The sequence below is a fragment of the Candoia aspera genome, chromosome 1 (assembly GCF_035149785.1).
Source record: "Candoia aspera isolate rCanAsp1 chromosome 1, rCanAsp1.hap2, whole genome shotgun sequence".
NCBI classification, from domain to species: Eukaryota; Metazoa; Chordata; class Lepidosauria; order Squamata; family Boidae; genus Candoia; species Candoia aspera.
The window spans coordinates 212,489,222-212,505,433 of NC_086153.1; the positions used below are offsets into that span (position 1 = coordinate 212,489,222).

At 38.5% G+C, this 16,212-nt stretch overlaps 1 protein-coding gene across 1 annotated transcript in view; it reads right to left on the minus strand.

The window, feature by feature from the left end:
• MGAT5 (alpha-1,6-mannosylglycoprotein 6-beta-N-acetylglucosaminyltransferase) overlaps window positions 1–16,212 on the minus strand; it is a 157,741-nt gene that overhangs the window by 17,520 nt on the left and 124,009 nt on the right. Inside the window, exons 10-12 of the mRNA XM_063288708.1 lie at window positions 14,787–14,920; window positions 10,702–10,835; window positions 432–581 (exon numbers count right to left, since the gene is read on the minus strand). Coding sequence (XP_063144778.1) covers window positions 432–581; window positions 10,702–10,835; window positions 14,787–14,920 — 418 coding nt within the window. The remainder of the gene's footprint in view (window positions 1–431; window positions 582–10,701; window positions 10,836–14,786; window positions 14,921–16,212) is intronic.

Below are 16,212 nucleotides of genomic sequence, written 5' to 3' on the forward strand. Positions count from 1 at the left end.
AATTGGAGCCTTTAGCATATGTACAGTATCAATACTACATTACCTGACAGAATGAAACAAAATGAAATAAAATGGGGTTATTATGGAATAGGGTTGCGCAATATTTTGGATTTGATTCCTCAAAGATGCTTCAGGACATGAAGGCCCACAAATTAACACCTATCTGCAATTCTTTAAAGCAACCACACTTTTCCCCCAGGATCACACGGTAGCTGTAGAAGATGTCTATGTGACCCTGGGAAAAGTTGTGGGCCCTTTAAAAAGTTGCAGACAGGTGCTATGTTCACACTTCTCTATACTCCAAAGGAACTTTTTGGAACTAAACATATTATGGAGCAAAGGAGCACAGAGTTCCAAACAGTGAAGATTAAAGCATTTTAAAGTAAGTTAGATCATACCCATTTAAACTTTGAAAAAACCAGCTAACTTACTTTTGTTCCTCTTAGCAAGAACTGTAAATCTCGGCCACTAAGAATCCCATGGTTTTTAACATAGCTGGGCATATAGACAGCGCTTGTCCCATGGACAGTTCCATGGACTTCTGTATAGGTATGAATGACATCCAAATAAGACTTTTTATCCTAGAAAGAAAAAGCAAACCAGGTAGAAGAATTAACCAGTTACATAGAGCATCTGTGTGCAATTGTTTGTTAAGCCAGCAGTGAGGTAAAATTGTTAGTTACTTACCTGTTACAGCAGTTTTTTTAATGCTTATCTGTGAATTCATGCATATCAGTTATACACCTGTGCCAAGGACTGTTCTGAAACTTCTAGAGCTTATAGAATTTCAAGGAGGAGGCCTGCCCTCCATGTGTACAACATGACAAGATGTCATGCTTTACCCCTGCAGCTCCTAAGATTAACATAATGGGTCTGAAAAAAAACATCAAGGTCACCTGATGCCAAACAAGGTAGGAGGCTGGGTTGGATAAATAGCCAGCTTATTACCAGGAGGGTCTGGTGGTCATATAGTGACCAAAAAAGAACTTTTTCAAAACTTGCATATCTCTGTTCCAACCACAGAGGTGAATAAAGCTAGAGGGTTAGGTCCATGTCACTGCCCAACATAGTTCCAGAAAGGGGGTACTCTTGTTCAGACAACTTACAGCAAAGCTTTACTGAACTATTTAGCCAGGTACCGGGAAGAAAATTCAAGTCTTTCAGATGGATCGTGAAGTCTAGGAAGAAGCACTGTCTTTTTGCAGCGATGACAGGTACTCAACCTAGAAGGTAACTGCTCTTCTAACATAGAGAAAATGAAGCAAATTCTCTGTCAGTGTGGATCAGCTGGAAGGATCATGATAAAAATTAGGATTTCAAGGACAACGAAGTTGACTCATTATGTCCCATGTATATTTCCAGAAAATCTCAAGAGTGATCAGCTTGATCGTGCTTTCAAAGAACATTGATGATAGGACTGCCAACAGAACAAAGCAAACCATTTTGGTTTTGCCACAACATCCCTGAAAGTTATTATTCATTTTTAAAATATTAAAATATATTTTGGGTTACGATATCTATATTTTGAGGTGATAAAAGCTTTTGCTAAAACTTAAGAATCTTGAAGGAATTAGGCCAATGATTTTATTATTTTTTTAAATTCAGAGAAAATGACAACATAGAGCACTTGCATAACTCATTATATATGAATGCAGCAAAGCTGAATATCATAAATATGGCATTCTCAGCATGTCCTTCTCAGAATGTATCCAAAAATACCTACTGACCTAACGAAGCAATAGAACACAAAGGAATAATTAGCTGGACTAACATAATGTTCTTGATTTGATAATTCAGACTTTATCAGTCTAAACTTGATTGTGCATCTGTACTCTGCCTCATTTTCTATCCCATTCCCATAAATTACAATTTTTCAATTCTGATGTGATTCACAGAAAAATGTAAATTAAGAAACTAAGATGCTAAATTTGTAAACAGAGTAAGAGAAAGAGCAGGAAGTATGGCATATAATTTATTCACAAACTGATAACTCATGAATCACTCTAGATTATTTCTGAATGGTGCCATACTTGATGTTCATTGATGTAAATGAGCAACGCTATGACTTAAATTTGTTTTATGATACTGCATTTATGAATACAAACGAAACTGTGTGTGCTTAATTTTGTTCATTGAAGAATCAAATAATAAACCAAGGGTTAAGTGAATATTAAGGAACTGGGGTCTTTTTCAGTATTGAAAGAAAAGAAAGCAGGAACACAAGAAACTCTTTAGGCACATGTTGGTTAGAAACAGAGAAGGAGCTAGTTTATTCATAAAACGAAGTGACATACCCATTCTACTCAGGCTCATGAGATTTTAAAAATATCTCTCCAGCACTAAACACACAGAACAGCAGCAACTAGACCTGCTTTGTCAATTTTCTTGAGAGCTCTCATCAAATTCCATTTACAAAAGACATTTTTGTTTTTCATCATGTAGGCAACTGTTGTGACTTCATGCCTATTATTTTCACTTACACTTAAAAATGTCTCTTTATACGACTTTTCACTTCTTTGGTTGACAAAAAGCTGAAAGGGATTTTTCTCTCTCTCCCTCTGAAGGCAATATTAACAGAAAGATATAACCCCGAGAAGCTGGAATTTTAAACAGGACAATTGGAAATTCTGTATCAGTCACTTGCAAAACTACAGTGGACTGACAAAGGGATGGAAGAAAAAGGTTGTCTAAAATTACTGCTTAAATTTCTAAAAGTAAGCCAGTAAAAATGTCTAGTTTGGTTTTGTTTTGGAGGTGAGAGGAAGAATCATGTCTGGACAGCTATTAAAATACTGGCCCAAACTACACTATAGTAATCAAAAGGGGGTAGAATTTCCTCAAATCAGACAAAATTTATATCCAGCTCTTTCCTTGTTCTGGGCTCCCCCCCACCTCCTCCCTCTCTCTCTCTCATTGCCCTACATACACTCTTCCTTGTATATCTCCTCCTTTTAGCTTGTAAGCATGTTATTTTATTGAAATGATTTACCTGGAAGCCGATACTTGCCTGAAAAGCATGATTAAAAAACACACACACAAACACAATAAACAAACCAGATCATTCTGTGTTTTCCCCAAAGGAACAAGGTTTAAAAAGTAAGTTGGAGATTATTGGGGGAGAAAAGGAGATAAGAATTCTAAGATAATCATAACCCATTCCAAAAGTAATCTTAAATCTTGGGAGAAAAGATACACCACTTGTTTGAAAATTTTCATTTATGGAAAAATTAGAAAAATAATGCTTAATATGCTAGATTCAGAAGCTAAGCAGTATAATGAACCACGTGTAAGCGAAAAGCAGACCTTTAGAGAATTCTCTTAAACCCCCTGGAAACAGATTATGAAATCTAATGCAAAGGATACTTTTCAAAATCTCACCAGGGCATATGTAGAAGCCTAAAGCCATTTCTGGCATCACTTTTCAAGCCTTATTTCTTTCTAGAGCAATACTACAGCTTCTGGAAAAATTATGTTCCAAGAAACACATGTGCATACCATTCTTCCCCAAGTATCAGCTGAATGAAATCTTGTGCAATAATTTTTATTAGGTACTATATAATTTCTCCCTCTTACCCTTCACCTTTTTAGCAAGTTTATAACAACAGAATTCATTTAACAGAAGAATGAATAACTTTTACATCAGATCCCTAATGTGAAACTTTCCCTACTTGCAGAATTGGAAAGGAGTACAGCAGGGCTGTATACTCTCACCCTACCTATTCAACTTGTACGCAGAACACATCATGCGACAAGCTGGGCTTGAGGAATCCAAGGCTGGAGTTGAAATTGCTGGAGGAAACATGAACAATCTCAGATATGCAGATGATACCACTTTGATGGCTGAAAGCGAAGAGGAACTGAGGAGCCTTATGATGAAGGTGAAAGAAGAAAGTGCAAAAGCTGGCTTGCAGCTAAACCTCAAAAAAACCAGGATTATGGCAACCGGCTTGGTTGATAACTGGCAAATAGAGGGAGAAAATGTAGAAGCAGTGAAAGACTTTGTATTTCTAGGTGCGAAGATTACTGCAGATGCTGACTGCAGTCAGGAAATCAGAAGACGCTTAATCCTTGGGAGAAGAGCAATGACAAATCTCAATAAAATAGTTAAGAGCAGAGACATCACACTGACAACAAAGGCCCGCATAGTTAAAGCAATGGTGTTCCCCGTAGTAACATATGGCTGCGAGAGCTGGACCATAAGGAAGGCTGAGAGAAGGAAGATCAATGCTTTTGAACTGTGGTGTTGGAGGAAAATTCTGAGAGTGCCTTGGACTGCAAGGAGATCAAACCAGTCCATCCTCCAGGAAATTAAGCCAGACTGCTCACTTGAGGGAATGATATTAAAGGCAAAACTGAAATACTTTGGCCACATAATGAGAAGACAGGACACCCTGGAGAAGATGCTGATGCTAGGGAGAGTGAAGGGCAAAAGGAAGAGGGGCCGACCAAGGGCAAGATGGATGGATGATGTTCTAGAGGTGACGGACTCATCCCTGGGGGAGCTGGGGGTGTTGACGACCGACAGGAAGCTCTGGCGTGGGCTGGTCCATGAAGTCATGAAGAGTCAGAAGCGACTAAACGAATAAACAACAAGAATTGGAAGGAAAGAGAAACTGAAATCCAGTGCATCTGGAGAACAACTGGTTGAGAAAGACTATTTGGTACACTTTTAATACAATCGTAGTATGTGCTCTAAGGGACTTCCAGGGTAGGTATAGCGAACTGAAGATGGCTCTACAAAAGCGGAGCTGACTGTGGCAAAGACCAAGGAACCAGCAAGTAGACCGGTTCCTTGGAACCTCTCTGGATAAGGAGAGGAAAGGAGATCATCCACATGTGTTCTGGATGGCTGCTCCTTACAAGAAGACCTCAGGACAGCAGTTTTCCACAGGTTTGAGCACCAGGAGACAACAGGATCAGCTATCTTGCTTGCAACCACGGCAGAGATTTTCAAAGGACACTAAGTTCGCAAACCTCACTTTCTAATCACTTTTGGAAATTGCTCATTAACTACTTCTAAGCTATTAGAGACCTTCAGAATGAGAAGTTTGAAAATGCCAGGTGAGTTTGCTTTCAATCCTGAAAGAAAATTTTAATCATAAGCTTAAGAATTTAAAGAATCTGAAATAAACAACAAAAAGCTAAGTAAGATTTTGATCTTAGAAAGTTATAAACCAACTAAGGATCCAGATAAAATTGAAAAATTGAAACTTTTACAATAAGAATTTGGGATTAATTATAAGGAGTGAACAGCTTTTGTGGGAAATAGATTCTGTTTTGGTTTTTACAAGACATAACAAAGGTAAGTAATTTCATGATTTCAAAAACTGGACACTAGAGGGGACTAAAGATTTTAGGTAGAGGAAAGATATACAAGCCTACAAAATGATGCAAAATGTTACAACAATAAAAATACTGAAGGAGACTTTTGAAGAATGGAATCAGAAAATAGTAGCTACAATATCAACAATATCAGTAATGATGTCTGCTTCTATGGATAGACTATGCCCAAAAGATGTTATTGAAGAAATGACAAATGTAGAGCAAATTTTATCTGACAAGATAGAGATGGTATCAAAAGTCTATTTACAACTAACAGGCCAAGAGAATGACTTAGAAAAGGATGTTTCACTGGATCTACAAAAGAAACTGGCTGAGGTTTTAAAATTTAAAAGGGGAATACAAATGACAAACCAAGAGTGTGACCTGGATAATGTTTTACTATTGGATTTACAAAAGAGGCTTGTTAAAGCCTTGAACTCTGTGCAATGAGACAAAGAAGAAATGAAGAGAAATCAAATCCTATGACAATATTTGAATGAAGAAAAGATTAAGACTGCTAGAAGAAAAAGGAAGGAATATAGAGTTGGTTTATTTGATCAAGGTTAAAACAAGATAGGCTGTTACTTCTGGCAACTCTTTATGGACTTTCTGCTGACACCAGGACTGAAAAGAAGATGTTTTACAGATTTGTTTATAGATAAGAGATGGGATATGGGATGAAGAGATGTTTGTAACTTTAGAGAGGGTGAAGAGTCACTAAATTTGTTTATGTGTGCTGTGATGAAGGTTGGAAGTCACTTCTTTATATGTTTCTTTTCTCTTTATTCTATTCTTACTTTTTCTTTTCTTTCTCCTTGCACTTTTTACTCCTTTTTATACTCTTTTCTTTAACTTTAGTTTGTATTAGATTTTACTATTATAATCAAAATTCTTAATAAATATCATATGTAATATATGTTCTGGAACAGCAGTAAAAGCTAGCTTTTCAATTAAAACAGCTGGCCCTCATTATTAACAGTCTCATCACATACAGATTGTTAATGACCAGACTTTAATATTCACAGAAAGGTTTTCCTATATCCACAATTCTAACTTTTTTTTTGTTAATTTATCTGCTTTCAGCATGGCAGATGGGTTTTTGTGCATGTGTGAAGTATATTTTCTAAGGGTTAGGTTGTCTCCTTTGGAGTAACTTACTCAGCTGGTAACAGGAGTTACCCATTTGCATCATGTGGCTTATGCTGGCTGCTGTGCTCTGCATGGCACTGATAATCTTGGTAGCAGGGCCTCTCAATCGTACCACTGGAGGCTAGCATGTGAACTTGTCACTTTCATCAGATTGACTAAAGCTGCATTGTACTGGAAGCTCCACCCTGTTTCAATATATGTAGGTAAGGGGCAGGATTTGCATCACAATGCTGTGACACTGCTTACACCAGTCTGCCCTATGGAATCCACTGATGTTGTCTGACCCTTTGCAGGAACTGGAGCATCCATGGCATGGTTGAGAGACCTGTCCATTGAGATTATGAAAAAATTGCCATCACCACCTAAGTAAAGAAGGCCAGCTGCCAGAAAGAAGCCACATGGAGCCTCAGGACTGGGCTGATCCTGTGAGATCTGTCATGACCAAATGAAGAGGAGGAGCAAATACAGATATATTGTGTAGACAACTACTATGGGAGGAAGGAGGAGGAGGTCCTTGTGTGCAGAAGAGGATGACAAAAGGCTTTGAAACCTAACTTTCCTGTTCCCATAGATTCAAGGTCTCAATATTTGCCATTTTATACTAGAATAGAACTCCTGTGAATAATAAGGGCTACCTGCATTTGAGATTATAAACCGACACTTGCTTCACTTCCTGAACTAAGAAAAATCTAGTTAAAAAAAACTGACTCTCTGCTGGACTTAAGTTGGCAATATTAGACAACTTTTAACTTTTTGATATGTTCATTGCTATTAGCAGCGACCCAGTATGGTACAGAACACAGTCTGATTACCATGCTTATTCAGAATACAAATACATTAAATGTTTAAGGTAAAGGTAAAGGTTTCCCTTGACATTAAGTCCAGTCGTGTCCGACTCTAGGGGGCGGTGCTCATCTCCGTTTCAAAGCTTTGTCCATAGACACTTCCGTGGTCATGTGGCTGGCATGACTACACGGAACGCCGTTACCTGCCCGCCGAAGCGGTACCTATTAATCTACTCACATTTGCATGTTTTTGAACTGCTAAGTTGGCAGGAGCTGGGACTGGCAACGGGAGCTCACCCCGTCAAGCGGATTTGAACCACCGACCTTCCGATCGGCAAGCTCAGCAGCTTAACCCGCAGCGCCATCGCGTCCAGCGACCCAGTATTGTGAGTACAGAACACAGTCTGATTACCATGCTTATTCAGAATATGGACAAATACATTAAACGTTTACTATCTATTAAATGTAAGTCAAAACCTTCTTTCCCCACAATTTAAGTCACGAATGCCCATGAACACTTTTGTGTGTTTTTTTCATACACAGTAGGAAAGATTAGTGCATGGACAATGGTAATATCAAGGGGAGGGGGTAGAGTCTGATTTATAATTTTTTCTACTGTATATAAAAAAATAATATACAATTAGCCATTCTGTCTTATCAGACTACCTGTCACAACCATTCACTTTAAGTATCAGAAATCTGTAGATGTGAGATGCTCAGGAACCTGAAACTACCACCTTCTTCCACCATTTTTTAGGAATGTGTTAATTAGGCTTTGTTCAATTTCCTAGAAGCACTGAATGAACGAATGAATGGATGGATGGATGAATCTAGAATACAGAAAATATAAACAACATCAACTTTGGATGTTTCCCCCCCCTTTGTTACAAAAATATGAAAACTGATTTTGGGGAGGAACAGAAAAAATAGTAACTTTAAAAGAACTAGCTATAAATAAATAATATTCACTGTAATATATCAAGAATAAAGATGATTTTGTATGGAGGACGGAAGTTGATTTAGAAATTTATATAAATATCTATTTTTTATATAAGGGGAAGGAGCAATTGCATTAGTGATTTGTAAGTGTTAATGGAAGGATTTATACAAATAATGTGATCTTGGTTTGATAAGGTCCTTGGTAAGGGATTGAGTATGGAAATTGTTGTATATTCTTCCCGTTGAAAGTTGAAGTCACCTTTCTATGTAATCTTCAAAAGTATTTTTTTTCTTGTGTTTTGCACTTTTTTAGTTTTTTTCTTTTTTTAGTTTTTTTTCTTTTTTGTAGTTTTTATCTTTGCTTTAAACTCAGTAAAATTCTTATAAAAAAAGAATAAAGATGATTTTGTACTTCATTAATTCAAGCCATTACAGAGTCAACTTAAGCAAGATCAACAGATATATTCTACACAATAAACACTGATTAAATTATTCTAATATATTTTCCCAAAATGTAATAGGGAAAAATTAAGTGACCTTTGGGAAAAAACTGCTAAACAGATGTCCAACCGATAAATAGACATATATATGGTAGACAGAGCAGGCAGTCAATCTTCATGAACAAGGAAGGAAACAAATATATAAATTAAAAGGAGATATAACCAATTTTTTTAGAGCCTAATGTGACACAGTATCTAAATGTTTTAGATATAACCAAATGTGACATATTATCTTCCTAACTTGCTGTTAATAATGGCAAGAAGTATAGCCAATTGGTGGGATTCCATTATACTTGATTAGGGCTGTGCAAATATGTTATCAAGGAATGAACCATTAAAAAAAAAACTCTGAAATGATCCATTTCCATCCAGACCATGTCATTTTGGGAGTGTTTTCTAGAAGTAACTGAAAGTGGTTCAAGGGAAGGTCTGGCCCTGAAACAGGCCTGCTTTACCCTCAGTGCTATGTCCACAACACCTCCAAACATTTTTGGTTCATTTCCAGAGATGGCTAAACCTGCTCAAACAGTATAGTCTTTTGTATTTTTCTTTCAGGATAAACAACTTCCATCTTATGGGATGCTAACAGGCAAGCTGGCCAGAGGGCTGCTACACTGGGACTAATTAATTATTACCAATGACAATACTATAAGTCTCTGTTGACTTTCATAATGACTTATGACCTTGCCTGGGCCAATCTCTTCCATAATTATTGGCATTTTAAACAGATGGATTATAAAACCCTTGAATGTTATCAACGAGAGACAATTACTTTTGTTGAAAAGTAATTACAATCTTCAATTTTAATTAATATAGTAAAATAATTATCAACATATTTTGTAAAAAAAATTCCTTTCTCTCTATAAATTTGATAAATGTCAACACAACACCATGTGGTATAGATATTAATCACAATTAGGAGAATTTATCTTTCCTATGTTCAGATAAAATGGAGATTTTATAGACTTAGCTTATAGAAACTGTTTGGTCCCTTCAATGAAATGTTTTTATACGGTTTCTTCCTTCTATATATGTATGTATAACACACACACACACACACACACACACAGTATATAGTTACTTATGCATGTATTAATAGTGTGCTGTTAATTTTGAATTCTGTAACTTGGTCTTGGACCATAAATAAATAAATATAAAAAGATGCTAGGTATGAGAGCCAATTTGGTGTAATGGTTAAGATGCTGAGCTAGAAACTGGGAGACTGTGAGTTCTACTCCTGCCTTTGGCACAAAGCCAGCTGGGTAACTTAGGCCAGTCCCTCTCTCTCAGCCCTATGAAGGAGGCAATGGCAAACCACTCCTCCCCCCAAAAAAAACCTGCCAAGAAAAATACAGGTACTAGTCCAGAATATCTGGTCTACAGGTACTAGTCCAATAGTCTAGCATGGCTGGCTGGGAAATTCTGGGCGCTGAAGTCCACACATCTTCAAGTGGCCAAGGTTGAGAAACACTGCATTATAGTATACACAATCCCTAGGAGGGCATAACAGTAGCAACAGGACATACCAAAGCTTTCCTTTCAAAAATGATGGGGAGGGAGAGGGGTCAGCTCTTGAAGGGAGAATATCCAGCCTTGGATATCCTACAGTTGATTAGACTCTTGACCTACATGTTCTAAAAGCAGAAATGAGATAAAGGAGGGACTTTACAGTTGTTCTAGGGAGAACCTAGACACTCCCTAACAATAATCTGCCAACCTTAAATCTGAGTTCCCTTTCACTGAGGTGTGAAGTAAAATCTTTCAAAATGAAAAAAAAGGAAGAAGGTAGAAGAAAATGCTGCTCTTCCTAAGCAGGGCTTAGGATGATGTAGGTCAGTCATTTTTGATCAGCAGGTGTTGGGAATGTTTGCATTGTTTTATTGGGAACTACTGTTTTGACCCAAAAACTCCTCAACAGAAAAGTCTGAAAAAGTATTATCAAATTGTAAGTCATCAACTTTGTGTCATGCTCAACCAAAACAAATTTGCTTAACACAGCAACTCACCTTCCAGAAGTTATCAACTTTCCCATAAACAAGTGATTGGTCCTGCCTTTTAATGACATTGAAGTGCTTGATATCACTGGAATTCAGATATTGTTCCACAACAAACCCAAGAAAACTGTTATCTGGAGTGTGAGCTGCAAATGAAACAACAAAAGTTTACTATTCTATCACTGTATCGATCACTGTAACACCGGCAAAAAGGAGACGTTTTACAGCCTGTAAATGTCTAGAAGATACGCTGAGCTGTTGTTTTCAAAACAGATTTTAAATCTCTATTATCCAGATGTATGTTTCATGTGCTATAAATATATGTAATGAACATAATGTTTTATATGTTTGTTTATTTTTGCAGCATTTAAATGTGGATTACAGCCTAGGTTATAATTTTGTGTATGGTGAACTGTTTAATTGCAAAAACCATTATCCTTTTTTTTATTTTTAAAAAGGGTTTTGAAGAAGTTGGATGAAAATATCCCTTTACAAAAATTGTTACCATTTTAGAATAACTAAACAGGCACATTATTTCAATATGTTCAAAGATGTGATTAGGCCATGAAGTTCATGGAATATTAATATATTTTTCATAAGCTATTTGGTCATTATTAAATTATATCCATTAAAGTTTGGTATTTCAAACAGCCACAAAAAGTGTTAGTATCCACCATGCTCAGAAAAAAGGTTTTTTCTATAATTACATTAAACTAACCAACAGAAAAAAGTATACGTACATAAAACAGTATTACTATAATGTAGCCATAATAATAATAATACAAAAAAGTAAGGAAAAATATTTGGAAAACTGTTACAACACACCAACTCCAAATTTCAACCATCCTGCTCCAAGGTCACATTCCTTTTCTACTACGAACAACCTAATTCAAATGTTGCAATCATGCAGCAACAATCCATTGAAACAAATCCAAAGCAGATTTTCCCTTCCACTAGTGTATAGTAGTACTTTTAGCCAGCTCCCATGCCCCAAAGTCCACAATTTTTGATGGATTCCAAATACTAAATACCTAATAAAAGCATGTATATCTTTAAATCACAATGCTCAATCCAAAATCCTATTTAAAAGAACTATGAATTTAAACCCAAAGTGTGGCAATAATAGAACAAATCCAAATATGAGTTTGTTTCAACTCCTGAGCTACATCTTCAATAGGAAATAATTGTTACCTTACTGAGCATTCTCTGATGTGTCTCCTATACACAAAAGAGATTTTTTTTTTGGTTATATTAGACGTATTTTAAGGTTATAAGAAACTAATCTAACATTATTTAAAGCAACCTTTTTCTGGTATACCAGGAGAAGACTTCAAGCTCATTATTCTAGAAGTTTGCACAAATAACTACTATACTTCATATTCCTTAAAAAAAAATTACTGGAGCCATAATGAAGTCCTCCAGAGTCTCCAAATTCTGTGGAACTTCAGAAGCAGGAAGAACATCTGAATCAAACAACAAATGCTTGAGTTGAGTCCACGGCTAAGAAACACACTGAACTTATCAAACTCGCTTTTTATTTCTGCAAACATTTAAAAACAAACTCCTTAGAACTGAGCTGATTATTATGGGAGGCCCTGTTTACCTTAAAAACGTATTTTCCCACTTTTATAAAACCTGGGATTATCCTATGACATAAACTTTTCACAGTGAAAGGTTGAAATTATATTTGCAACTAGGATTAGTATGAGTTAGCAGCTCCACATTAAAGTAAACCATGAGACGTTGGGAAGGGACTATAAGATACTCTCTAAAGGAATTCACAACTGACTATCAGAAATATGGCAAAATAATTTTGCTAGAAGCATGATAAAGGGTCTATACTTACTGGATAGAAACATCATGAATTTAAATCTGTTCCCCACCCCACAAAAGGAGGATTTCTCAGACCTGCTGGTCTCTTTATCATATTCTTCAGGAATCTAAGACACCCTTCCAAGTGCATATTTGAAATTTTTAAAAAGTAGTGTTCCCTTTGGATAAATGCATTATTTCCCCAACCTTAACAACATATAGCTATTTTAAGCAAGAAATTACTAGCTGAGACAAAATTTCAACTAAAGGAACTAATTTAACTGTTGGCTTAATTTTGAAGACAGCATGAAAAATACTCCTAAGAGAAGCATAAATTGTGAATGATACTGAGTTATTTTAATGACAAGACTAACTTGTCATTAAAATACTGCACCAGCCTCCCTGCTACATAGCAACCTCCCTGCCTGAGCTGCTGGAGACTGTCTCGGGGTTGGCGGTGGAGTTTCCCAGACTTATGGTGCTGGGGGACTTCAATCTACTGTCCCTGGGGCATGCCTTGGCAGCAGCGTGGGAGTTCATGGCTACCATGGCAGCCATGGAGCTGTCTCAGATTATTTGTGACCAGACTTGAGACAGTGGCCTCACACTGGACTTGGTTTTCTTGTCAGAGAAGTGGTGATGGGTGGGTGGGTCCAGGCAATGGTGAATTCATCCTTAGGGGAGGGAATGTTTCTGGCAGCCTTTAAAGAGGCGCTGGTACACCTCCTCCTCAAGAAACCATCACTGGACCCCACCATTCTGGACAATTTTCATCCAGTCTCCCACCTTCTTTTTCTAGGGAAGGTGGTAGTGCTGCAGCTTCAGAGGATACTGGATGAAACGGATTATCTGGACCCCTTTCAGTCAGGTTTCAGGCCTGGATATGGGACAGAAATAGCTTTGGTTGTACTTATGGATGATCTATGGCGGGAGCGGGATTGGGGCAGTGCATCTATCCTGGCTCTTCTTGACCACTCAGCGGCTTTCGATATCATCAACCATGGTATCCTTTTGGGCCAACTCAGGGAGTTGGGGGTGGGTGGTGTGGCTTTGCACTGGTTCACCTCCTTCCTCCAGGGCTGGTCCCAAACGGTGTTGATAAGGAGTGAGAGGTCCGGCCCGTGGCCCCTCCTTTGGGGGGTGCCTCAGGGTTCGGTACTCTCCCTGCTCCTTTTTAACATCTACATGAAACCGCTGGCTGAGGTCATCTGTCATCATGGGGTGAGGTATTGTCAATACGCTGATGATACTCAATTATATATCTCCATCCCGGGTGATGTAAGTGATGCTGTGACCACCCTCTCTCAGTGCCTGGAGGTTGTAGGGGTCTGGATGGGGAACAACAGGCTTTAGCTGAACCCTGGCAAGACAGAGTGCTGTGGGTTAGGGGCTCCTGGGTATCTGGGAACTTACCATCTTTGGCTCTGGATGGGGTTGCACTGCCCCAGACAGATCCGGTGCGGAACCTGGGGGTTCTCCTGGACTCACGACTCCTGCTCGAAAAGCAGGTGGCAGCCGTGGCCAGGGGAGCCTTTGCACAGTTTTGTGTTGTGTACTAGCTATGCCCCTTCCTGGATTGGGAGTCCTTCCGGTCAGTCACTCATGCCCTAGTCATCTCCCGTTTAGACTACACCACCACACTGTACATGGGGCTACCCTTGAAGAGCATCTGGAAGCTACAGCTGGTGCAGAATGCGGCCATGCAAGCAGTGTTGGGAGCCCCAAGGAGGGCACCTATAACACTGTTGCTGTGCGAGCTGCACTGGGTGCCAGTTTGCTTCCAGGCCCAATTCAAGGTGTTGGTTATTAACTTTAAAGCCCTACATGGCACGGGGCCAGGCTACCTGAGGAACCGCCTCACCCCCGTTACATCAACCCGTCCCACCCAGTCAGGCAGAGAGGGCATCTTACGGACCCTGTCCATGAGGAATTGCCGATTGGCAGGGTCCAGGAAAAGGCCTTCTCTGCCGTGGCACCCGCCCTTTGGAATAAGTTACCCCCGGAGGTAAGACAGGCCCCCGCTCTCCTGGCCTTCCAGAAGGGGGTTAAGATCTAGTTGTGGCATCTTGCTTGGGGTGGGAGGGGGGAATAGCTACTCATGGGGGTGGTTGGCACCGTGATGGGGCCAATGATAAGATCTGTATTTGCCACCTTGAATTTTGTATTTATATTTATACTGTATTATTTTAGTGATATGTTATTTTTATCATCTGTAAACCGCCCAGAGTTGTTGTATACGAGAATTGGGCAGTAAAGAAATGAGACAAATAAATAAATAAACTTACGAAACATTGTATAAAACTGCTGTGGATTAAGGTTCCATTTCCCCCATGGAGTTTTGTGGCCCTTAGACTGGGCATAGTGAGCATGATTAAACTCTGGTTCAGTCCCAAAGGAATCTAGCACCCGTAACATACATCTAGAAGAGAAAATAAAAGCAAAACAACAGAATTTGTTAGAAACGGTATGTTATAAAATTGAATCACAATGTCATCTGTGCTGGCACAATTTGAATATAAAAGCACTGTGTGGAAGAGTAGGCTGCTTAGCAAAATTGCAGGGGCCTGTGCCGCCTTCCCTCCCTCCCATCTGAGCCTCCTTCCCAGCATTGGCACAGTAGAGTTGCCAATAAAGCTGCAACCTTGACACAGGAGACGGGAGGAGACGGGCGTTTTGGAGCTCTGCAGCCACCAGCAAACAGAGTAAAGCAGCCAAGGCATTTTTCCTTCAGAAGGAGTGGACGGTCCAGAAGAGAGGAAAAGAAGTATGAAGGTCCAGCAAGACAAAGCACAAAGTTAAAAAGGTGCAAGAGCTCTACATGCTGGCCATTGACAGAAAAAGAAGAAGCAATCTCAGGGAGAGGGGACTCAAGACAGAACGGGCTTAAGAAAGAAACGTTGATGCCTACTAGCAATAGCATGGAGAAAATGGTAATAGGGTAATGGGTAATAGTATAAACACTGTCATAGTAATAGTAATTAAAGAGTAATAGTTTATTGTTATAGTAATTATCATAGTATAGAGAAAGCAATGGAACAGAATATAGGAAGCCCTCACATATCACTCTGATACGTTTTCACAAAATAAAACGTCCCCCCAACACTTATAGGGAGATAGAAAGGAACCCAGATGATCCAGGGTCCAGTGCTTTTGTGCCTCCCTTGAGTCTGGCTCAGTCTAATTGGGTACGGTTTAAAAAAGAACCCGTGATATACTGCATCATTTTTTTCCCTTTGGCAAAGATAATATGGTAATGATGAACTGCTTGTAATAGCAAAACTAAGTTCATTTTGCACTGTGATTCCAGCAATTCTGGACTCAGCACTAACCTTCTTCTTCAAGTTTAAGGTATTATTTTGCCTTCATTCCCAGAATTCTCAGCAATGGCCATGCTGATTAGGAAATTCTGGGAGCTACTGTCGTAATTATAATCTTTAATAAAATTACTATAAAAATAAAGGGATTTTGGGGAGCTGAAGTTTCCCAGGTTGAGAAAGGGGCTCTGATTACCTATAGGCACATATCCATTTATAATCCATAAAATATATTTAATGACAGTACTCAAAGGCAAAAGTTGATGCAGAAAGTACTTTATAGGTACTGCTAGATCTGGGGAAGTAAAAAAAAAAAGCTCCACTTTTTCTCATTTTAAACATGGTTTAAACATTTTCTAGTTTTTCTCATTTAATGGTTATTTGGAATACAGACCAT